The following is a 25,251-nucleotide window of genomic DNA, read 5'->3' on the forward strand; positions in this document are numbered from 1 at the left end:
CTAGGCTTGGACCGGGAGCACAGGTCTGTGCCAGGGGGCACAGGTGTCTGCCCAAAATTCTTCACGCTGTATGTCCTCGCCCAGCTTTACAGTGCAATTGGAAATTGGAACTTTGCTCAAGAAAGGCTGGACTGTCAATAAGCCGGACACTTACACGTGAGCCCAATTTTAACTCACTTCAAAGGCCATTCACCGAGACAGAGTTAAAATCAGGCTTGACAGTGTCACAGAAGCCGAGACTAACAATGCAAGGAAATGATGACCGTCACATTCTCTCACTTTTACCCTCCAAATTCTTTCTCTTCCCCCCCCTCGCCATCAGAATCCTGACCCTCTCTCGTGCAAAGCTCAAGTACCTTATTCCGCTTTCTCTTCCTCGCTAAGGTTTTCAGGTGTTGGAATTTGAGTCTCGGCACTCCTGATACTTCATTTCAAGACCCATCCCAATGGGAATGAAGGGGGCACGGGGGCTGGTGGATGTGCAGGATGTGGGATTGGATATGTGGGCTGGAATTTCCCCCCCGCCCCTTTCTCATGCTGGTGGGATCCTCCAGTCCCATGTGAACAGAGATTTCAATGGTTCGCCAGCCCAGACGTGGGGAAACCTGCCGCGGGGCGAGGGGGGGCGAGTGCTGGGGAGGAGGGGAGCTAGAAAATTCCGGCCGTGGTATCCACTTTACTACATCTTCTTTATAACTCATAAGGAAATAAGAAGTAGGGACAGGAGTCGACCAGATGGCATCTCATGCCTGCTTCACCATTCACTAACATCATGGCTGATCTTCAACCCTACTTGCCCATTCCACCCATCCCATATCCTGGAATTTCCTTTGTATTCAAAAATCTTGAGTATACCCAATGACTGAGCATCCCCAGCCCTGGCGGGGGAAGAATTCCAAAAGGTCGGACTTTGCTGCTCCAATTGCTCCTTCTGTTTGGGCAATACATCCCATTATCAGGAATGCGGAGTGACAAAGTGTGGGCATCTAATACCCTACATAAAAATTACAGCACAGAAACAGGCCATATCGGTCTTTATTCTCCACATGAGCCTCTTCCCACCTCCTTCATCTCACCCTATCAGCATAACCTTTCTCTGTCAGGTGCTTATCTAGCTCCCCCTTGAAGGCACCTATGCTATTTTCCTCCACATCACACTCTATGTGCAGGGCTATGGGGGAAGGTGGAGGAATGGCACTAGGTGAATTGCTCCTTCAGAGAATCAGCACAGATACAATAGGTGGAATGACCTCCTGTGTGGTAATGATTCGGTGATTCTGTTGCCTGCGGGCTGAGGTATATGGTAATACTGCTGAGTTTTAACAATTGTATACACAGTCACAATACAGAGAATAGTGCATCTATACTAAGACAGTTAACATTATAATCACACTAGTGGCATTGCAGTATGAGGGAACAATCAGCCAGGTTTGCACTTTCCTACAATATTTGTTTCCTAGCTCATCCAATTGGCTGCCTGGTTAGTTAACAGCCTCAGTGTCTTATCTGAGTATAGGAGTTTCTCCGAGCAACTACTACCTAGTGAACTATTGGATTTATCAGTGACCATCTTATATTCATGACGCTGAATTTTGGAATTCCCCACAAGTGGAAATATCTTCAAATGCAGAAGCAAATGTACATGAATACTGTTCACTCTGATTAAAGTACATGTTCAGACTTCCACTGGTAGCTAAGTCCAGGTACTTTAAACCTTTATCTAACTCTAATGATATTTCAGACTGATAAGCGACAGCCACAGAGTTTAGACTAAACTGCCTGAGAGTGTGGCAGAGACAGGTTCAAATCGAGACATTCAAGAGGGAATTAGATTATTATCTGAAAAGGAGGAATGTGTGGGTCTAAGAGGAGAAGGCGGGGGAGTGGCACAAGGTGAATTACTCCTTCGACACGATGGGTGGAATGGCCTCCTGTGTTGTAATGATTCTGTGATTCTGTTATCTAAGGGCTGAGGTATATGGTAATACTGCTGAATTACATCAGTTGTATACAGAGTTACAAAACAGAGAACAATGCACATACACTAATACATTATAATCACACCAGTGTGAAGGAATCACACACTCCACAGTTTCCTAATATATGTTTGCTAGGTTGTCCAATTGGCTGCCTTGTTGGTTAACAGCCTCAGTGCCTTGCACCCTGAACAGGTACACCCTTTGCAAGGGTTGTGGCACAGCAGTGCCACGGGGAAGAACCATAAGAAGCCAATTGGAATTCCCTCCTGTGGTGTGTCTACCAAAATCAACTAGCATCTGTTCACGCTGGGAATCAAGGGGCCTTTCCCATTTGTTAACGACTGATGTGCCCAACACTTATTCAACATCAAGAATTGTCCACAGGTGCTTGTGCTCAGGGGCTTTGTCTGAATTAGTTCCTTTGTGCAGACTCTGTATTCAGTTATGTGAAAGGTTGTCTGGCCTTTCACATAACCGAGACAGAGCTGAGGCCTGTTCACATTCTCAGTCGAGGCATATCATCACAATTAGGAGATGAGATCTTATTTTCAACCAGCCTGCTCCTGATTAATCGATTAAGTTGGGTGATGAATCTTCTTCCGCCCATGCGTTCTGTTCCAATTTTGGTGATTGGCACTGGTGACCCAGCCCTTCAAACAATTTCCTCAATTAAAAAATGTGCTCCATCTCCAGGACAGTTAACAGATCAGTAGCCGCTACTTCCAGGAGAAGAAAAAACATCTCTTGGATAAACTCCCTGAGGACTGGAGGAGATGCTGAGGAGGGAAGGAAAGGAGTGAGGGTATAGAAAGTTCTCTGGCTGAAGTCTTGTGTTCCATGGGGAAGGAACTGTGCAATTGTGAACCAAGGCCCCATTGAAATGGCTGAACTGAATCACAGTAGGAAGGTGACAGAGCTGAGAGGTTCATCTGCCCTGGCCTGAGACATGTAAGGGAATTTAGCTCCCTCCTGTGTCCGGACACTTCACTGGGGCTGACAGGAGAATACAACAGCCTTCAAGTTGAATAATCCAGCAGCAAAAAATAATGAAACCCTCAAGCAAGAGGCTTGTTGTGTTGAAGGGTCATTCGGACTCGAAACGTTGACTGTGCTCCTCTCCGCAGATGCTGCCAGACCTGCTGAGTTTTTCCAGGTATTTTTTGTTTTTTGTTCAGGCTTTCATGTGGTCCTGGATGAATGACCCTCCGCTGTCCCAGGCACCGTTAGCGTCTACGAGTCCGCCAGGCACAGAGCTTCCACAGCATTGCTGGGCCCACGTGACACCCCGCCAATGACCAAGAGGCGGTTCTTAAAGACGATGCTGGAGCAGGTGCAGCGGGCGGTGGGCATGGGTGGCAGGTACTCCCACCTGTTCTTAATCGGGTGAAAGGCCTCAGCTGAGCCCAGGATTGTTGGCTGGTCACCTGGTGAAACAGACACACCTGTTAATGCATCCTGACCCCCACCCCCTTCAGCTTGTGCAGAGCTTTTCGTCCCCATTCCCCCAAGCACTGGCAAAGCCACGGTTAACCCAGATTGGAAACGATGGGATCAAAAGATCTGAGTAAAGATTCAGTGGAACGCTTATGTTGTGTCTGCCATATTTAGTTTCTTTGTTCTTCCGCTCGGGCTATCCCCCTCATGTGATGATTCACACTGGGTAACAGTGCCCATAGAAACCTGCCACCCCACGATTGTTCGCCATCTTTCATGTGTGGGGGTTTAGGGAGTGAGTGTTTGCAGGCTATTCAGCTGCAGAAAGCATCACAGTCACGCCTGTTCTCATCATCCTTTAACCCCACATGCTTGCACAGTCTCAGTAGAAAGCAATAGCAAGTTGGTAACCCAGCTGGATTAAACCCTTTCCTGGCTAATGAGCACTCAGATCAATTCTAGTGTCACCGGGACCTCTTGCACTGACTGTGTCAGAGCGAAAAGCATCGTTGGTGAACTGAGCTATTTTGAGATAGAAAGTGTTCCTGGAGAAAGGGTGAGTACTGCCAGGATTTGATTGGTGAGTACTCGATCTGGCTTGTACATGGCTCTAATCCCACACTAACGGCGTTGGTTCCGAACTGCCTTCGGAGGTTCCTGAGAAGACAACTCAGTTGTATCAAAAGCAAAATACTGCAGATGCCGGAAATCTGAAATTGAAACAGAAAACGCTGGAGAAACTCAGCAGGTCTGACAGCATCTGTGGCGAGAGAAACAGAGATAACGTTTCGAGTCCGAAAGACCCTTCTTCAGAGCATAAGGTCACACAGACTCGAAACGTTATCTCTGTTTCTCTCTCCACAGATGCTGTCAGACCTGCTGAGTTTCTCCAGCGTTTTCCGTCCTTATTTCGGGTTGTGTCAAAACTGCTGCAGTGACATTTCTTCCTCACAAAGTGGCAGCTGTTGGTCGTGCTCTGAACTTTGGCTCAGGGTCCACCCCAAAGGACTTGAGCACATTATCCAGGCTGACCCTCCAGTGTAATGCCAAGGGAGTGCTGTGCTGCTGGAGGTGCTGTCTTTGGGAGAGGTCCCGTTTACCCGCTCAGGTGGATGTAAAAGATTGTGTGGCACTATTCAAAGAGGAGCCAACATCCCTCAAAACCACTAAAATATTAATGGACGTTATCACCTTGCTGTTTGTGGGAGCTGGTTGTGTGAAAATTGCTTTTCCTACCATGTAAGAGTGACTACACCTCAAAAAGTACTTTGTCAGCTGTAAAGTGCTTTGCTTTGTCTGGAGGTCATGAAGAGTGTTGTAGAATTGCAAGTTTTTTTTTCATTCTTTCAAAGAGTAATCAACATATGAATGGAATGGAACTCTCAATAGGACTTTGGAGGCTAAAAAGCTTTGGAGTAATTTAACAGGCAGCTTGATGCTGTGCGAGGAAGACAAGGGCCAGAATTTTCCAGCCTCCCCCTGTTGTGGAGGGCTCCCCCGCGGAGGGCCGGGTGCCATTGAAATCTCCACCCACATCGGCTGGAGCGGAAGATCCTGTTGGCGTGAGGGGCTGGAAAATTCCAGCCAAGGCTTTTAATCAGCCTTTTTCATCTGTCTCCATCTTGTGACTATTTTACTTCTCTTTGCCTTTGGCAACCCCTGCTGGTGACTCCTGAGAATTGCACAGCCTTAGAGTTAGAGGCTGCAGACATTTCTTTGAAAGTAAAAGACAGAAAGGTCCTCCCCCCTTGTCTCTCCTGCCTTCCTTGGGTCTCCTCACCCAACACACGTTCCCAGTTGGGGAAGGTAGGTAAGTGGCTGTAGCTGTGAAAACTCTTTACCCAGAGAGCGGTGAGAATGTGGAACTCGCTACCACAGGGAATAGTTGAGGCGAATAGTACAGATGCATTTTAGGAGAAGCAAGATAAACAGATGAGGGAGGAAGGAATAGAATGATATGCTGATAGGGTGAGATGAAGAGGGAGTGGGAGGAGGCTTGTGGAGAGCATTAATACTGGCATGGACCAGTTGGGTTGAGTGGCCTGTTATGAGCTGTAAATATTGGTAAGAAGATTCTGGACATTCGTTCTAAAGACCAGGACAGTTTTAACAGGCAGGATGGACACAACAGCTGTGAAAGTGAGGGACCTCATCTCAATTCATCCCTCCACAGTAGCCTGCCAGTCTGCCCAGTTTCTGTATCTAATTATCTCCCAATGATCCCAGAGCTAACCCCCTCATTATTCCGCCCAGAAACCACTTCAAATGTTGATCAAGTTCTCATTAATTCTCCACATGATGGCTCCCTGTGATTATGTTGCTGAACTCGTAATGCAGAGTCCTGGACTCATCAGTTCAAATCCCAAAAAGGAAGTTTGAGAATTTAAATTAAGTGTATAGAGCTCTGGAAATAAAGAGCCTGTATCAGTCACAGTCACCAGGATAAAAACAAAAAACTGCGGATGCTGGAAATCCAAAACAAAAAATAAAAAATAGCTGGAAAAACTCAGCAGGTCTGGCAGCATCGGTGGAGAGGAGCACAGTTGACATTTCGAGTCCTCATGACCCTTCAACAGAACTAAGTTAAAATAGGAGAGGGGTGAAATATAAGCTGGTTTAGGGGGGAGGGGGGGGGAAGGTGGTGGGTGGTGGTTGTTGGGACAAGCAAGCAGTGATTGGAGGAGATAACCAAAAGCTGTCACAACGCATCTGCAACGCAAACTGGAGGAACAGCACCTCATCTTCCGACTAGGCACTTGACAGCCTTCCGGACTGAATATTGAGTTCAACAATTTTAGATCTTGAACTCCCTCCTCCATCCCCACCCCCTTTCCGTTTCTTCCCCCTCCTTTTTGTTTTTTCCAATAATTTATATAGATTTTTCTTTTCCCACCTATTTCCATTATTTTTAATGTATTCCACCGATCATTTATCTATACCTTTTATGCCCTTTTAGCCTTATTTCATCCCACCCCCACTAGAGCTATCTGTGCCTTGCTTGTCCTGCTCTCCACTCTTAATTAGCACATTCTTTTAGATAATATCACCACCTTCAACACCTCTTTGTTCTTTTGTCTGTGACATCTTTTGGTTATCTCCTCCTATCACTGCTTGCTTGTCCCAACAACCACCACCCCCTCTTCTCCCCCCCACCTTAAACCAGCTTATATTTCACCCCTTTCCTATTTTTACTTAGTTCTGTTGAAGGGTCATGAGGACTCCAAACGTCAACTGTGCTCTTCTCCACCGATACAGTCACCAAGAAGCTGTTAAATTGTCTTAAAAACCCAACCGGTTCATTCATGTCCTTTAGGGAAGGAAAGCTGCTGTCCTCACCCAGTCTGGCCTATATGTGACTCCCTTCCCACACCAATGTGTGGTTCACTCTGAACTGCTTTGTGTAGTGGCCAGAAAATCAAGTAGTTGTATCAAGTTTTCTTAAGTGTAATTAGGGATGCAGAATAAATGCTGGCCTTTCCAGCGACACCCATTCTAGCCACTTTAAATATCCACTCCCTCCATCACTGATGCACAGTGGCAACAGCATGTGCCACCGACAAGATGCACTGCAGCAACTCATCAAGGCTTCTTTGACAGCACCTTCCAAACCCGTGAGTGACCTCTACCACCTAGAAGGACAAGGGCAGCAGACACATGGGAACGCAGCCACCTGCAAGTTTCCCTCCAAGCCCCACACCATCCTGACTTGGAAATATATCAGCCATTCCTTTGCTTTCGCTGGATCAAAATCCTGGAACTCCCTTCCTAACAGCACTGCAGGTGTACCTACACCACATGGACTGCAGCGGTTCAAGAAGGCAGCTCACCACCACCTTCTCAAGGGCAACTAGGGATGGGCAATAAATGCTGGCCCAGCCAGCGAAGCCCACATCCTGTGAATGAATAAATTTTCAAAAAAAAAAAAATCATGAGTGAAGCTTTTTTAAAAAGACAGAGCAAAATCCAAATGTGTATTTCAGAAGCAGCAAGAGACAAAACTCAACTCCATCACCACCTAGTGGCTGGATGTAGGAGGAACATCAGCAAGAAGCCAGCAACAGCCAGCTAGCCCAGGCTGTCAACCAGGAATACCAAGCGGTACAAGAGGACCTTGACATTGTACAAAAGGTGGAATAATAATCCAATAGGATAAGTGAGTGATTTACCTAGACCTCCAGCCACTATCACTCTGCCTCGGAGATTCGCAGCCACAAAGTCTGCTCTCCTCTTCTTCATGTTTAAGCGATGCTCTGTCTTCATCCAGCCTCCTGATTAGTAAATGGGACAAGGGCAGAGAACAAAAGCAGATCGTTAGCAAAACATGGAAAGGAGAGAAAGAAAGAGAGAGAGAGAGAGAGAGAGAAGGGGAAAGTAGGTTGTTACGGTCATTATGGTCTCTCAAATCCGCTGGGCTATTCAATAAGATCATAGCGATCTTCTACTTCGACTCCGCTTTCCTACATTATCCCCATACCACTCGATTCCCTTAGTATCCAAAGTACTGCTGGACCCTAAATCAGGCATTGCAGGTTGGCCACTTGTTTTAAACACTGCTCAGTTTGCTTTCCATGGAAATAAAGACGAAGATCAAGGCTGCATCTATAAACTGCAACACCCACAGTGTGGATCGAGAAATTATTACCAGATCAGGAACAGAGCATGCGGCCCAGCAGCTCTAGGACAGTGTCCTTACCAGCCTTATTCCATCCTCTTTATTTAACTCTATCAGCTTACCCTTCTATCCTTTCTCCTTCATACAATTATCCAGCTTCCCCATATCTATACTACTTTGCCTCAGCTACTCCATCCACATTCTAACCACTCTGTGGCTGAAGAGGTTTCTCCTGAAGTTCTCATTGGATTTATTAGTGACTCTCTTAGATTTATGGCCCCTAGCTTTGGTTCACCTGCAATCTATCGAGGAAGGTTGAAGATTAGCCCCGGGTGATACAGGTGATACAAGTTTCAGTTCAATCGAAATAGTCCCTTTATAAAATACAATTTACATTCATGGAGACCTCACTATTGAACGCTTAGTAAGCAAAATGCCCTAAAACAAAAGAGTTAGCGCAAACATATCATTGAATACTCGCACATCAGGAACAAACTGGGGAAATGCCAGGATTAATCTCTGGCCTGTATTAAGCGAGCTTCTCCCAGGTGGGGTTCCAGAAACTGGCCACTATAGCCCCAGGTCTACTAAGAGCAAAGGACAAAATTCCTGCTCCTGATCACTATGATGTCAGATATGAGCAGGATTAGGCTGCCCTCCACCCCCCTCCATTGCTGAACAGCCTGCACACTCAGTGATAAAAGGATTCAGCAGGCTGGATAGAGAGAAATGATTTCATTTGGCGGGGAATTCAAAACTAGAGGCTATAATCCCAAAGTTAGAGCTCGGCCATTCAGGAGGGAAATCGGGGAGCATTCTTTCACGCTCTGGGCAGTGGAAATCTGGAACTCTCTCCCCTAAATCGCTGTGAATACTGGGGGACAGTTGGAGACTTCAACTCCATGAAGGAAGGATTTTTGTTCGGTAATGTTATCCAGTGATGTGGAGCAATGACGGGTAAATAGGGCTGAGTTGCACATCGGCAATGATCTAACTGAAAGGCAGAACAAACTCGAAAGGCTGAATGTCCTACACTTGTTCTTACTGCTTAAATTCGTTCTGGAGGGACTGTACCCTAGCAAGACAAAGCAGATAGAATAGCTTGGTGGAACTCCCACTAACTGAGCATAAACCACAGACATAAAACAACCATATACAGTGTATAATATCCTCACAAGTCCCTTTATGTATAGCTTGATTGACCACCCAGCCACCATCTTAACCTTCCACTCCATCGACCACCAGGGTACCATGTCTGCAGTGTGTACCATCTACAGGATGCACTGCAGTAATTCACCTAGACTCCTGCGGCAGCACCTTCCAAACCCGCAATCTCTACCAATCAGAAGAAAAAGGACAGCAGGCACACGGGAAATCCACCTCCACAACCACCTGCAAGCTTCCCTCCAAGACACATATCATCCTGACTTGGAACTATATTGCTGTTATCGATGGATTTCTGGATACTAATGACAGCAAGGGATATGGAGTTGGCATAGGAAAGCGGTGTTGAGGTAGATGCCTGGCCATGATCTAAGCGAATGGTGGAGCAGGCTTGACGGGCCGAATGGCCTACCTGCCCTTACATTCCTATGCTGTTCCTTCACTGTCGCTGGGTCAAAATCCTGGAACACCCTCCTTAACGGCACCGTGGGTGTATCTACACCACATAGGCTGTGATGGTTTAAGAAGGCAGTTTACCCTCACCTTCTCAAGGGCAACTAGAGATGGGCAATAAACACTGGCCTAGCCACATAGTGAAGATGAATGAGAAAAGAGCTCCAGGCATCACATACTCTCTATCTACTAGGCACAGATACATAAAAAATATTCTTTGAGTTTGAGCTCTACCCATTGGGCAAGTACCCTCTATAGGGGGCCCACACATACCCTGCTCAATGTCAAACACATCGACAGTCTGAACAAACTTGGGCCTCTTGTAGCCTCGAGCCTGCTGCAAGCCTCCGAGACTAAAGAAATTCTTCTCAGTCATCACGCAGCTCGAGAAGGCTCGCCGGCCAGGAATGCTCGGAAACTTGCTCCATGACTTGGCCTCAATGTCGTAGACTTCAAAGGCGGTGACCGGATTCTTTGCTTGTCTCCCGCCTGTTACAGGAGAAACACAGCATTATTTCAGCTCAAACTGTTCTATCGCATCATCACAGCGCCAGGATTTCGCAGTCGCAGATCCCAAACATGAAAATCTTCAGTAGAGGGGAGAGAAAGGTGAGGGAGAGGAGGATCAGAACTGTTCAAAACCAACTCTAAACCAGACATTCCCAGGGCCGTACCGAGGGAGTGCCGCACTGTTGGAGGTGTCCACTCTCAGATGAGAAGTTAAACTGAGACCCTGTTTGTTCTCTCAGGTCGGTGAAAAAGTTCTCATGGCACTAATTGGAAGAAGAGCAGGGAGTTATCCCTGGTGCTCTGGCCATTATTTATCCGTCAATCAACATTAAAATGGTTATTATCATATCGGGGAAAGAGTGTGAAATGCATTCACCGCCGGAAATTTGAGACTTGGGCCATTTTAACTCCTGAGCCTGGAATGGGTGGGTTGCAGCTACTGAAACTTGGAGAAGGTGGGTTTGAGGAAGCGGCTTGCAGCAGGATCTCAAAGGCATGAAGGGGAGAGTCCAGGGCTGGGGAGACAAAGACTTACCTTACGGGGAATGGATGAGTGCTCCCACTCCTTCCCAACACTTCAGAGGGAGGTAAAAAGAAAAGAGTTCTTTAGCCTCTTCATCTACCCAGCAGGTCCTGACTCTCATTAGCCCGAGTGGACAGTCCTGAAGCCTTTCCCCCTGCTCAAACCTGAGTTAAAATCACAGTGGGGACCCAATCCCCATAATTAAAGAAGGATCCCGCAGTCTCTAGCTGCCCATTCAGAAACCTGAGTAAAGATTGGAGATACCCAAGTCGATTTTCAGCGATTCACTGGACTTAAGCTAGGACTTAAATGGCACTAAAACTGTTTTTTGCACTGGATACAGTCAGTTGAGGTACAGATCATCCCTGATCTCAGTGAATGGCAGAGCAGGCAGAATGGCCCACTCTCGTTCTGACCCATATCGAGCAGTCATAGTTAGATCAAAAACCAACAGAGTTGAGAAAGGGAAAGGAGAAACAATTGAGGTTCAAGAGGTCTCAAAACACACCCACTGTGTCAACAAGAGGAGTGTCCTTGGCTGTCACAGGAGCGCCATCGCTTGTTAATGAACACAAAAGTTTAGGCTGACACTTGCAGTACTGAGGGAGTGCTGTACTGTCGGTGGTGTCGCCTTTGGGGGCGAAACAGTAATTCTGCACTCTCAGGTGGACGTAAAAGATCCCAAGGGGCTATTTTGATCTATCCTTCATCATCACCACTAAAACAGATTACTTGGTCATTATCACATTGCTGTTTGCGGGAGCTTGCTGTGCGCAAATTGACTGCCGCATTTCCAAAATTTCAAAAGTGCTTCACTGGTTGTGAAGCACTTTAGGATATCTCGAGGTCATTAAAGATGCTCTTTAAATTTAAGTTTTTTTATTAACGTCCCAGGACTTACCAAATACATGGATCTTGCTACCTCGAAGGAAGGTGCTGGCCGCATATCTGGGTGTAGGCATGGCAGGGAGTGAGAGCCAGAGATCCTTCATGATATCGTATTGCTGGAGGTTGGTTTGTGGACACATGTCTGATCCCATTCCACCCACCGCATACACGCAACAGTCTGGAATTATACAAGCCATGGAACTCATTGCAAGTTTCAATCCAAACATTAGTTATCCAACAAGCTTAAATAATCCTCCACAACATCCCTATCCTCCTCTCTGGTGGAACTAGCTCTATGCAGTCTCCCTGTTCCCTCAGCCCCACTAATGGCCCATCAATGTATCTGAATTTAGACAGTGACCTGTTGGGTCACAGGCTTAAACCAACCTGAACCACATTTGATGTACATACATGTACAGAGAAGAAAGGAAAGAATTTGCATTTATATAGTACCTATCAAGACCTCAGGATTCTGCTTTACAGCCAATTAAGTACTTTCGAAGTGTAATCACTGTTGTAATGTAGGAAATATAGCAGCCAATTTGCACAAAGCAAGCTCCCACAAACAGCAAAGCAATTTTCTTATATAATCAACCAGATTATATAAGGTCGGAGGCTGGGAATTCTACAGAAAGCAACTCACTTCCTGACTCCCCAGAACCTGTCCACCAACTACAAGGCACAAGTCAAGAGTGTGATGGAATACTCTCCACTTGCCTGGATGAGTGCAGGTCCCACAACGCTCAAGAAGCTTAACACCATCCAGGACAAAGCAGCCCATTGATTGGCACTCCATCCACCACCTTCAACATCCATTCCCTCCACCACCAATGCACAGTGGCAGCAGTACAAGATGCACTACAGCAGCTCACCAAGGTTCTAGAGACAGCACCTTCCAAACCCACGATCTCTACCATGGGCAGCAGGTTAATGGGAACACCACTACCTGCAAGTTCCCCTCCAAGCCACACACCATCCTGACTTGGAAACATGTCACTGAGTCAAAATCCTGGAACTCCCTCCCAAACAGCACTGTGGGGGTTCCTACAACGCATGGACTGCAGCGGTTCAAGAAGGCAGCTCACCACCATCTTCTCAAAGGCAATTAGGAATGGGCTATAAAAATGCTGGCCTAGCCAGCGATGCCCATGTCCCATGGAAGAATAAAAAAAATCATACAGCAAAGATGGAGGCCATTGGGCCCATCATGCCTGTGACCACAGTCTGAAAGAGTGATCCAATTCAGTCCATTCTTTTCCCATAGCCCTGCAAGTTTTTGCATTTCAGATATTTATCCAATGCCCTACTAAACCTGCTTCCACTATCCATTCAGGCAGCACCTTTCAGATCATGGAGAAGCTAGCCTGGGATTGGACCACACAGATCTGGTCCTTATATTATGAAAGCATACAGAGGCACTGGAGAGGGAGCCAAAAAAAGATCTACAAGGATGTTACCAGAACTGAGAGGTTATACCCACCAGAAAAGGGTGATCAGACTGAGTCACTTTCTCTTGAAAAGAGAATGTTGACTTGTGACCTAACAGAGGTTTTTAAAATTATGAAAGGTTTTGACAGAGTACACAGAAAGAAGGAAAGAGTGCTCCACTTGTGGGGAAGAGCTAAATACAGATGGTCTCAGTGTAAGATGTTACCAAGAAATCAGATAGGGAATTCAGAAGAAACTTTTTACGCAGAGGGACATAGGAGCAGAAGTAGGCCATTCAGCCCTTCAAGCCTGCTCTACCATTCAATAAGATCATGGCCGATCTGGTTATGGTCTCAACTCCACTTTGCCGTCTGCCCACCCACCCTACCCTGCCCCCACTCCCCCCCACCCTTATAACCTTTGACTCCCTCGTCTATTAAAAATCTGTCTAACTCTGCCTTGATTAAATTTAATGACCCAGCCTCCACTGCTTTCTAGGGAAGAGATTTCCACATACTAACGATCCTCTGAGAGGAAAAATGTCTCCTCATCTCAGTCTTAAAAGGGAGACCTCTTACTCATAAACTTGTCCTCTTGTTCTAGTCTCCCCCACAAGTGGAAACATCCTTCCGGTGTCCACCCTGTCAAATCCCCTCAGGATCTTATATGTTTCAATAAGTCCGCTTCTCATTCTTCTAAACTCCAATGGGTACAGGCCCAACCTGTTCAACCTTTCATCATAGGATAAGCCCCTCATCCCAGGAATGAGTTGAGTGACCTTCTCTGTACTTTGTCTAATGTAATTATATCCTTTTTCAAATGAGGAGACCAAAACTGTACACAGTATTCCAGATGGGGTCTCACCAAGGCCCTGTACAATTGCAGTAACTTCCCTATTTTTATATTCCATTCCCCTTGCAATAAACACCAACATTCTATTTGCCTTCCTAATCACTTGCTGTACCTTCTTACTAACATTTTGTGATTCATGTACCAGGACACCCAGATCCCTCAGTACCACCGAGTTCTGCAATCTCTCTCCATTTAAATCGTTCAATGCTTTTCTACTTTTCCTGCCAAAGTGGACAAGTCCCCATTTTCCCACATTATACTCCATCTGCCATTTTGTTGCCCACTCACTTGACCTGTCTATATTCCTTTGCAGACTCTCTACCTCCTCTTGACAACTTACTTTCCTACCTATCTTGGTGTCATCTGCAGATTTAGCTACCATACACTAGGTCCCTCCATCCAAATCATTGACATAGATTTTAAATAGTTGAGGCCCCAGCACAGATCCAGGTCGCGTTTCACTAGTTACAGTTTGCCAACCCAAAAAGGGCCAATTTATCCCTAGCGTCTGCTTCCTGTTAGGTAGGGGAGGCAGTGGCATAGTGATATTGTCACTGGATTAGTCATCCAGAGACCCAGGGTAATGCTCTGGGGACCACAACAAGATGGTGAAATTTGAATTCAATAAAAATCTGGAATTGAAAGTCTAATGATGACCATAAAACCATTGCCGATTGTCATAAAAAAAACCCCATCTGGTTCACTGATGTACTTTAGGGAAGGATATCTGCCGTCCTTACCTGGTCTGGCCTACATGTGACTCCAGACCCACAGCAATGTGGATGACTCTGAACTGCCCTCTGAAATGGCCCAGCGAGCCACTCAGTTGTCTCGCCACCTTCTCCAAGGGCAATTCGGGATGGGCAATAAATGCTGGCCCAGCCAGCGATGCCCACATCCCGTGAACGATTTAAAAAAAAAATCCTTTTTGCATGCTAATATGTTAGAGAGTGGTTAGAATGTGGAACTCACTATCATACGGAGTAGTTGAGGTAAAAAGTATTAGTGCAGTTAAGGCGAAGCCTGAGGGACAAAGGGATAGAGGATTATGCTGCTAGAGGTAGTTGGGCGAAGGATTGGAGGGCTCTCAAATGGAGAATGGATGGTTGGGCTAAATAGCCTTTTCCTGGGCTGTATATTCTATACAACTTTGTGTAATAACAAAAAAACCTCTCATCTTTTGTCAATGATCTTAAATCTGTTACCCACCCTCCTGCCAGTGGAAACAATTTCTATTTATTTTAGGTTTAAGCCTCACTCAAGGCTTCAGCATAAAAATTAAGGCCGACACTTCCAATGCAGCAGTGAGGTAATGCTGCGCTGTCAGATGTACTGTCTTTCAGACGAGACATTAAATGAGGTCCCATCTGCCCTCTCGGGTGGATGTAAAAGATCCCATTGCACTAATTCAAGGAAGAGTAGGGAACTTGTCCATTATCTATCTCTCAATGAACATCACGTAGAAACAGATTATCTGATCATTATCACATTAATGTTTGTAGGAGCTTGCTGTGTGCAAATTGACAGCCACATTTCCTACATTAGAACAGTGACTACTCATCAAAAGTACTTCATTGACTGTAATGCACTTTGGGATATCCTGACGTTGTGAGACAATATAGAAATACAAGACTGACTTTCTTTTATTTCCTCCAGCAAAATCCCTCATAATTTTGAACATCTCTATTAAGTCTCTCCTTAGCCTTTTCTGCTGTGAGAACAACTCTAGCTTCTCTAGTCTCTCCACCTAACTGAAGTCAGGTGTTCCCAGGATCAAGGTTACCTTTGACAGTCACCGACACTCCCATGGTGGCTTCACACAAGGAACTCTTCTGTTCCCACTTGCCCTCTTCCACATTGTACATCTCCACTGTTGACAGGGGGTTCTGATAAACTCCCATGCCCCCAATCACCAATATCTGTTTGCCCAGGGCAGCCACAGCTACGCCCGCTCGTGGCGTGGGCATGGGTGGCAGAGTGGTCCACTGATTGGCCTCCGGGGAGTAAACCTCACAGTTGCTCATCGGGGTCCCATCTTCATCGCAGCCTCCGATGAGGTAAAGCTGACCCCCACTCTCCACAGGTGTGCAGTAGACCCGGCCAACAGGCAAGGGTGCCAGGGGTTGCCAGTGGAATGACTTGGCGTTGGGCACAGCCATGGCATTTGACCGTGTGCGTTAGCAGGAATTCATCCCCTCTTCCTGTCAAGCAGCTCTCCGAAGCGCCAGAATTAGAAGACCATCATGGTAAGTCTAGTCTTTACTTCCAGAGACCTTTCTTGCATCAATCGGGTGCAAGTGCTTACTCAATAAGACGGAAGTTGAGACTGAAAAGAAGATGAAAACAAGACAAATGAAGATGGAACTGCTGAATTATGTAGTAAGTGACTTTGACTTATTCCAGAATATAGATCCAGGAGGGGAAGGGCAACCAGAATCTTACCTACACCACCGCTTTTCCTATGGGAGCCTGGACAGTGAATGGCAGCAGGCTATTCGATTGTGTGGGGCATCATGGCTATGTCTGACCATCTACACAGTGAGCACATAGATACAAACACACAATTTACAGCATAGGTCAAAAATAACCATCAGGAGCATGAATTTGGATGCTTTTCTCCCTCTTTGGATCAGTTGCAGCACCCATTTGATTCAGGTAACTGAGTGCAGAGGGGGCAAGAGCCTCTTACCTTCCTGACCCATAAGGCTAACTTGCACATACCCACTCAGCCATCAGGGGGAGCTCTACTGTCAAACCCTGTTTCAATCGCATTTAATGCATTGGGTAAAAATTTTAAGTTTTCTTCCTTTACTGAAATGCACTTTTATGCTGGAAGCATCTGGTTAAAATGATATCCATTATAAAGAAGTATCTCTCCAAGTACTTTCAGTGTAAACAAAAACAGAAAATGCTGGAAAAACCCAGCAGGTCTAGCAGCATCTGTGGACAGAGAAACAGAGTTAACGTTTCGAGTCCGTATGACCCTTCTTCAGAGCATAAGAGCAGACGGATTCGAAACGTTAACTCTGTTTCTCTCTCCACAGATGCTGCCAGACCTGCTGAGTTTTCCCAGCATTTTCTGTTTTTGTTTCAGATTTCCACCATCCGCAGCATTTTGCTTTTACTTTCAGTATAAATCCTCTTCCCTGAGGCTAAAGGATAGTTAAACTGGAGAGGAATATATTTGAAAGTCAGGGAAGATACATTAAATTTGTATCGATCCTTGGTTGGACCATACTTGGAGTATTGTCAACAGTCCTGGTCTTCATATTATAAAAATGATATAGAGGTACTGGTCATGAAGCTATTAATGTATATGGAAAATATTTTTCTTTTAAAATAGAGGTTTGGTCTGTGGGTGTGCCTTAATTGGATTAAAGCCAGCTAGTCTGCGTGCTTTGATGTGTACTAGTTATGATATGTAAGAGAGATAGCGTATATTTGCATTTTTTGAATAGAGCATTCAAGAAGTTGTGTGAAAACTTGATGCCTTTCTAGCAGATACCAAGCCATATGTTTATATTACTAATAAAGTTGGTACTGTGAAGGAGGTTTTATTGTTAGAGAGGTTTAGTTCAGAGGTTGTTGATACAATGAGAATTAACATTCAACGGGGGTGGTAAGTATAACCTCAGCGGTTTTCGGGTGTGCAGAGCAGAGGCAATGTGAGATCAAAAGGCAGCTGTAAACCTCCAACTGGGTCCACTGGAAGGGAAAGGAACCTTATTTTGAATTCATAAGGTGACAGGAAGGGATGGAGTGTACAAACATAAGAAAACAGCAGCAAATAGGGTCAAAGGGGGAAAAAATGGTAAAAAGGCAAAATTAATGGCCCTTTACTTAAATGCACATAGCATTTGGAACAAAATAAATTAATTAACGGCACAAATAGAGGTTAATGGGTATAATCTTATAGCCAGTACAGAGACGTGGTTACAAGGAGATCAAAGCTAGGAATTAAATTTTCAGGGGTATGTGACTTTTCGAAAGGACAGGCAGGAAGGAAACAGTGGTGGGGTAGCTTTGTTAGTACAATATGGAATAAGTATGATAGCAGGAAATGATCTTGGATCAGAAGATGTAGAATCCATATGGGTGGAGATAAGAAATAACAAGGGGAAGAAGACACTGGTGGGAGTGGGCTATAGGTCCCCTGACAGTAGCTATACTGTAGGATACAGAATAAATCAGGAGATAATGAGGGCATGTAAAAAAAGGCAGTGCATTAATCACGGGAGACCTTAATCTTCATGTAGATTGGGAAAATCAAATTGGCAGAGATGGACACGAGCAAGAATTCATAGAGTGTATTCGGGACAGTTTCTTAGAACAATATGTTGTGGATCCAACCAGGGATCAGGCTATTTTGGGTCTGGTAATGTGTAATGAGGCAGATTTAATAAATGATCTCAGAGTAAAGGATCCCCTAGGAAACAGTGACCATAATATGGTAGAATTTAACATTCAGTTTGAGAGTGAGAAACTTGTGTCGGAAACAATTGTGCTAAATTTAAATGAAGGTAATTACAATGGAATGAGGGCAGGTTTGGACGGAGTGGACTGGGAAAGGAGTTTAGCAGAAAAGATGGTTGATGAACAATGGCAGAAGTTTAAGAAAATAGTTCATGACTCTCAACAAAGATATATCCCAGTGAGGAAGAAGGATTCAAGGAAGGGGATAAACCAACCATGGTTAACCAAAGAAGTTAAGGACAGTATCAAATTGAAAGAAAAAACATGCAATGTGGCAAAGATTAGTGGTAAACCAGAGGATTGGGAAAGTTTTAAAAACCAACAAAAGATGACCAAAAAGTAATAAAGAGGGAGAAAATAAACTTTGAGGGTAAACTAGCAAGTAATATAAAAATGGACAATAAGAGCTTCTTTAATTATACAAGAGGGAAGAGAGAGGCCAAAGTGAACATAGGCCTCTTAGAGAGTGAAGCTAGGGAAATAATAATGGGGAACCGGGAAATGGCAGAGCAGTTGAATAAATACTTTGTTTCAGTCTTCACAGTAGAAGGTACTAATAGCATTCCAAAAATACTAAATAATCAAGGAGCAAAAGTGGGGGAAGGAAATACACACAATAACTATCACTAGAGAAAATGTACTAGGGAAACTAATGGGGCTAAAGGTTGATAAGTCTCCTGGGCCTGATGGGTTGCATCCTAGGATAATAAAGGAAGTAGCTATAGAGATAGTGGGTGCGCTGGTAGAAATCTTCCAAGAATCCTTATATTCTGGAAAAGTCCCAGGGGATTGGAGAATGGCCAATGTAACACCCTTATTCAAAAAAGGAGGGAGACAAAAACTATAGGCCAGTTAGCTTAACATCTGTCATTGGGAAAATGTTGGAGTCTATTGTAAAGGATGTAATAGCAGAGCTTTTAGAAATGCATAATATAATCAAGCAGAGTCAGCATGGCTTCATGAAGGGGAAATCATGCCTAACAAATTTATTAGAATTCTTTGAGAAGGTGTCAAGCAGGTTAGATAAAGGGGAATCAGTAGATGTAATATATTTCAATTTCCAAAAGGTGTTCGATAAGGTATTGCACATAAGGCTACTTAATAAGATAAGAGCCCATGGTGTTGGGAATAGTGTACTAGCATGGATAGAGGATTAACTAATAGAAGACAGAGAATTGGGATAAGGGGGGCATTTTCGGGATGGTAACCTGTAACTAGTGGAGTGTCACAGGGATCAGTGCTGGGGCCTCAATTGTTTACAATATATATTAATGACTTAGATGAAGGAAGTGAATGTACTATTGCCAAGTTTGTGGATGACATAAAAATCGGTGGGAAGGCAAGTGGTAAGGATGACACAAGGAGCCTACAGAGGGATATAGACAGGTTAAGTGAGTGGGCAAGAACTTGGCAGATGGAATACAATGTGGGAAAATGTGAGGTTATGCACTTTGGCAGGAAGAATAGAGGAGCTGAATGTTATTTAAATGGAGAAAGACTGTAGAAAGCTGCAGCACAGAGGGATTTGTGAGTCCTTGTGCATGAATCCCAAAAAGCTAACATATAAGTTCAACAGGTAATAGGGAAGGCAAATGGAATGTTGGCCTTTATTTCAAAGGGAATGGAGTATAAAAATAGGGAAGTCTTGCTAAAACTATACAAGGCACTAGTTAGACCACACCTAGAATACTGTGAACAGTTTTGTTCCCCTTATCTAAGGAAAGATATACTGGCATTGGAGGCAGTCCAGAGAATGTTCACTAGGTTGATCCTGGGTATGGAGGGATTTTCTTATGAGGAGAGGTTGAGTAGGTTGGGCCTGTACTCATTGGAATTTAGACGAATGAGAGGCGACCTTATTGAAACATATACGGCAGAAATTTCCCCCTGTTGGGGGAAATTAATTAAACTATAGTTGTCATGAAGGTGATCACAGTACAAAATAAATTTAAAACCTGCTCTTAAAAACATTCCTTTGGTAAAGAGACTAAAAGTCGTTGTTTAAATTTTTGCCCTTTCTCAGTTATCTGACTCTTAGTATCTCAGATTTGCATACTTATCCCATGCAGGTTTCAAACGCTGTAAACAGTTCTCTCTTATGTGAAGCAGTATTGTAACATTGCCAGACTTGGAAGCCAGCCAATAGAAGGTTCTGGGTTTAGTTGCTATGTGCTTGAGGGAAGAAATGATGTCATGCACAATTGTCAACCAGGACTAAGGACTGTTGGGAGGGATGTGCGGGGGCAGGCGTGAAACCGATCAGCATCCCTGATCGGGGCCGCACTGCCATTTTACGTGGGTGGGCCAATTAAGGCCCGCCCAGCGTGACGCGCGCCCAAAAGCGCTGAGCGCTCCCTGTGCGGGCTGGGGGATTCCCTGAGTCGGGGCCTGCGCTCTTCTGCGCACAATAGAGCGCAGAAATCTCCCTGAGGCACCTCTGTCGAAGGTTTAAAAATTTAAATGAAGAAAAGAAAATATTTTAAGACATGTCCCAGTGTCACATGAGCTGGGACATGTCAATGAATTTTTTTCAAATTTTAAAATTTAACTAATAAACCTTTCACAAAACCTCATCCCGGGTTTCATGAAAAACGTGAAGGCCGCCTGGGCTCATCCCATAAGATTCTTAGGGGGCTTGACACGGTAGAGGTTGAGAGGTTGTTTCCCCTTGTGGGAGAGTCGAGGACCAGAGGGCATAATCTCAGAGTAAGGAGTTGTCCATTTAAGACTGAGATGAAGAGGAATTTCTTCTCTCCGAGGGTAGTGAATCTGTGGAATTCTTTACCGCAGAGGGCTGTAGAGGCTGGGTGGCTAAGTATGTTCAAGGCTGAGATAGGTAGATTCTTAATCAGTAAGGGAATCAAGGGTTATGGGGAAAAGGCAGGAAAGTGGAGTTGAGGACTATCAGATCAGCCATGATCTCACTGAATGGCGGAGCAGACTCAATGGGCTGGATGGCCTATTTCTGCTCCTATGCCTTATGGTCTTTTGTGTCCACTGAGAGGGCAGCCAGGTTTAAGGTCTCATCCTACAACATTGTTTGAAGAGGCAGTTTAGTTTGTTGCTGTACCCGTGATTGCTCCCCCTGTGGTATAGCCAGGATTGAATCCTCTAAATCTGCGAATTGTTTAACGTTCATTGTATTTCCTTGCCCAAAATCGTGAGTGGAAATGAGCCAAATCCTCAAATTCCAACAGATCTGGAGTAGAGCAGCCAGCATGACACATTGGACAAAATGTGTGCCTTGTTGGTAAAGCAGGGAGAGGTTACAGCACACTGCTGTAATGTGACCACAAACCGACCACAAAGATACCACTATGGAATTACTGGCTAACCACCATGACATAAACAAGATCGAAGTATTTGTGAAATTGTGAAGTGATTAACAGCATAAGGCGAAAAAAAAAAAAGCAAAATACTTCTGGAAATCTGAAATAAAAACGGGAATGCTGGAAGCACTCAGCAGGCCAGGCTGCATCTATGGAGAAAGGAACCGTGCAAATGGCTCAGGTTAACGACCTCTCACCAGAAAACAGAAAGCTTGCGTCCCAGCAGTTCATCCAACCTGGAATTGGCCTCGAATGATAGAGTGAATCTGAATTCTCAATCGCTTCTCATCACATCCTCAGGACATCCCCAAGTGGATCCAGACAATTCTTTCTTTTTGGAACGAACATACGGTTCAGTACTTCTGAGTTTAAGAAGAATGAGAGATGATCTCTTTGAAACCATTTTAAATTCTTATGAGTGTCAGCAAGGCAGAAAGGATGTTTCCACTGGCTGGGGATGGAGTCCATAACCAGGGGACGCCATCTCAGAATAAGGGGTAGGCCATTTACGACTGGGATGAGGAGGAATTTTTTTCACAGAGGGTGGTCTTTTGAATTCTCTACCCCAGAAGGCTGTGGAAGCTCAATCGTTGAGTATATTCAAGATAGAGGTTGATAGATTTCTCGATAGTAAAGCCACCAAGGGATATGGGGATAGTGCGTGAAAATGGCATAGAGGTGGAAGGTCAGCCATGGTCTAATGGAATGGTGGAGCAGGCTCGAGGGGCCCAATGGCCTACTCCTGCTCCTATTTCCTATGATCCCAGGTTCTGAACAGGCAAACAGCACAGCCTACTTGCACACAGCAAATTGAGTGAGCTTTGCCCCAGTGGCTAGCAGTCCTGCCTCTGAGCCAGAAGGTTACGTGTTCCAACCCCACACTTAACAGCCCCATAGAGCGGAAACAAGAGTCTGGGACAAGATTGCTTCTGAGATTCACTATAGGGCAGCTTGCAGCTGCTGCTGAGCCCAGCCAGGCAGGGTGGGCCTTCAAACCTGCCTGGAGACTTGCCCCTAGTCTGTCACTGGAAGGCTGCCTCAAGGCAGCTAAACTGCCCCCACTACCCCCAGAGAGGATGTCGCTACTGCAGCCCACCTCCAACACCAGCCAATTCCACCTCTGGAAAATTACACCAGAAGGATGGCATGGAGCCAATGAACCATCATGATGGCTAGCAGGACTGGCAGGCACTCATTGCGCCTCTGCTTCTGGCCCTGGTGGGGGCTAACATTCTGTCCCTTGACTCTAAATAAGGGGGTGACATCCACTGGGGTCTTTGGCTCAGGTGGAGTGGTTTATTGATCTCTCCTCCCCTGGTCATTGCAGACAGGTGGGACTTCAGTTTAATGCCCCATCTAAAGAACGGTATCTCTGACAATCCAGCTCTCAATACTGCACTAAAGTATCAGCCTGCATAATGCCTTCAAGCCCTTGAATGAAGATCCGTCTAACTCAGAGGAGAATATGATGCTTACTGAGCCAAACTACCACTGCATGGATCACTATTCTGTTAGCTGGTGCCTTTACCCAGTAAACCACTGGGGACAAACATGGGGATTGCTGGATCCAGGGTCCATCTAGTTCACCCAGTAGTAGCTGCAGGATACAACAATAATGGGGTTGTTTACTAATCACAATGATCAACCTCTATCAATGAGCCTACAACAGAACCAGGCATGAGATGAGGAAAACCCCAGCAGTGGAGAGCTTTGGGCCCAAAGCCACATTACACTCACCAGATATCACATCTCATTGTTTTTTTAACTTATTCTTTCATGGGATGTGGGTGTCACCGGCAAGGCCAGCATTTGTTTCTCATCCTTAATTTCCCTTGAATTGAATAGCTTTATAGGCTATTTCAGAGGACAATTAAGAGTCAACCACATTGTTGTGGATCTGGAGTCACACATAGGCCAGACCAGGTAAGGATGGCAGATTTCCTTCCCTAAGGGGACATTAGTGAGCCAGATGGGTTTTTGTGACAATTGATGATAGTTTCATGGTCACCATTACTGAAGCTAGCTTTCAATTCCAGATTTTATTCATTGAATTTAAAATTCACCAGCTGCTGTGGTGGGAGTTGAACCCTTGTGCCCCAGGGCATTAGTCCAGACCTCTGGATTACCAGTCTAGTGACATTACCACTATGCCACCATCTCCCTTATTATTCACTGTTATTTTCTGAAAGAAGCAGATCCAACTTGTATCCCTGGGGAAACTGTTCCATCGGTTGACCATTTGCTAACTGAAATATTTGTTTCAACAGAATTTAATTCTCCTTCCCCACCCCATTTAAATGTGACATTGTTTCTAAAAGTGACAGCTCTTTCTATTAGTCGACTTTTAATTGTGGGAACAGCTAGACATGAAGCTGTGTAACCTGCTGTCCACCGCAAACACCTAGCCTGCGGACAATGTTCACAGGAAGCACGCACTTCATTCTCTCAGCATGCTACTGGGTCTTTCAGATTTCCAAAGCCTCTGCTCTGAGTTCCAGTGACACATCTCAGTACTTACAGCGCTTTGACTAGTCTATTCTCCCGTGGTAGAGTCAGGGTTAAGTGCCAGAAAGCTCCTGTCCTCTTCAGTTACTTTCAGCAGCAACAAGGAGACTTAGCAACAGCTGATGTGACGTTTCCGTAGCCAGGCAACAGATTCTTCCCCCACCCTCCCTCCGTTGTTGATAACCTGTCAGTTCTCCGCTAAATAATCCCATCAAGTGTAACTCATCTGCAGTGAACTGCTCCAAGCGTTGCTGAGATGAAAAATGCAGAAGGTGACAGCCGTTTCCATCATGACTCTGCAGTGACTGAAGACCTGAATTTCTCAGCTCATTTCCAGAGCAGCATCTAATGAAGTCTCCCTCAGATAACGCAGTAGTCAGGCAGCATTGAATTGGATTTCACGTCACTTACTAGATGAAATGTTCTCTGAACAGGTCATGAGGACTGGCCCCATGAGGTGGTGCAGGCAGAACCACATTCTAAATCTTGCACACTCACCATTTCAGTTACCCAGGATCATTTGTGAGGGTGCACCTTGGGAATTAAAACAAAGGGGGAAAAAAAATCACATCTGCAATTTTCCCCAGGACAGTGCACAGTCCCACAGGATGATGGTTATCCCCTGGCACCTGACTCTAGTTCCCCATTGTCACGTGCCCATGCACAGTGGGTTCTTATTTGACAAAGAGAGCGAGGGCACACCACAAGTCACATCTGAACCTGTTCTTGCCTGCCTCCCATACTGGTGCGTTTTCCAAAAGGAACAGCAATCATTGACAGGACCTGGTGGGGCCTGGTACTAATGGATGCAATAGTGTGTAGGTTATAACCCTGGACTAATGTAAGGCATTTTAATATCTTCTTTATTTCTGTTTGTAAATAAAATGTAACCAGCTGCATGGTGTGGACCAGCGTGTGGAGCTCACCAGGTGGTAGGAACATAGAATGCGGAGGACATTGGGACGAGGGGAGAATAATTCCGACCGAAGACATCATCACTGAGGCTCAAATTGGACTTTTTTCTTTAAATAAACACAGTTTTAAATGAACAGGAACACACACATGTCATTAAGGTGGTGGCCCAGACTAATTACATCACCA

General features: G+C 45.2%; 1 protein-coding gene across 2 annotated transcripts; it reads right to left on the reverse strand.

The window, feature by feature from the left end:
- Window positions 1-1,023: 1,023 nt before the first annotated feature.
- Window positions 1,024-24,685, reverse strand: klhdc8a (kelch domain containing 8A). 2 transcript variants are annotated; one of them, XM_078546426.1, is made up of 6 exons: window positions 24,562-24,685; window positions 15,627-16,169; window positions 11,577-11,741; window positions 9,916-10,131; window positions 7,580-7,681; window positions 1,024-3,403 (listed from the first exon to the last, which is right to left on the reverse strand). In XM_078546426.1, the coding sequence occupies exons 2-6, from the start codon at window positions 16,000-16,002 to the stop codon at window positions 3,210-3,212; spliced, it is 1,053 nt and encodes a 350-aa protein (XP_078402552.1). In that variant the 5' UTR covers window positions 16,003-16,169; window positions 24,562-24,685; the 3' UTR covers window positions 1,024-3,209. The 2 variants fall into 2 exon arrangements, with proteins under 2 accessions (XP_078402552.1, XP_078402553.1); XM_078546427.1 differs by lacking the exon at window positions 7,580-7,681 and having other exon boundaries at window positions 3,174-3,403.
- Between the last annotated feature and the right edge of the window lie 566 nt (window positions 24,686-25,251).

This window comes from Cetorhinus maximus, chromosome 8 (genome assembly GCF_964194155.1).
Source record: "Cetorhinus maximus chromosome 8, sCetMax3.hap1.1, whole genome shotgun sequence".
In the NCBI taxonomy this organism is placed as follows: domain Eukaryota; kingdom Metazoa; phylum Chordata; class Chondrichthyes; order Lamniformes; family Cetorhinidae; genus Cetorhinus; species Cetorhinus maximus.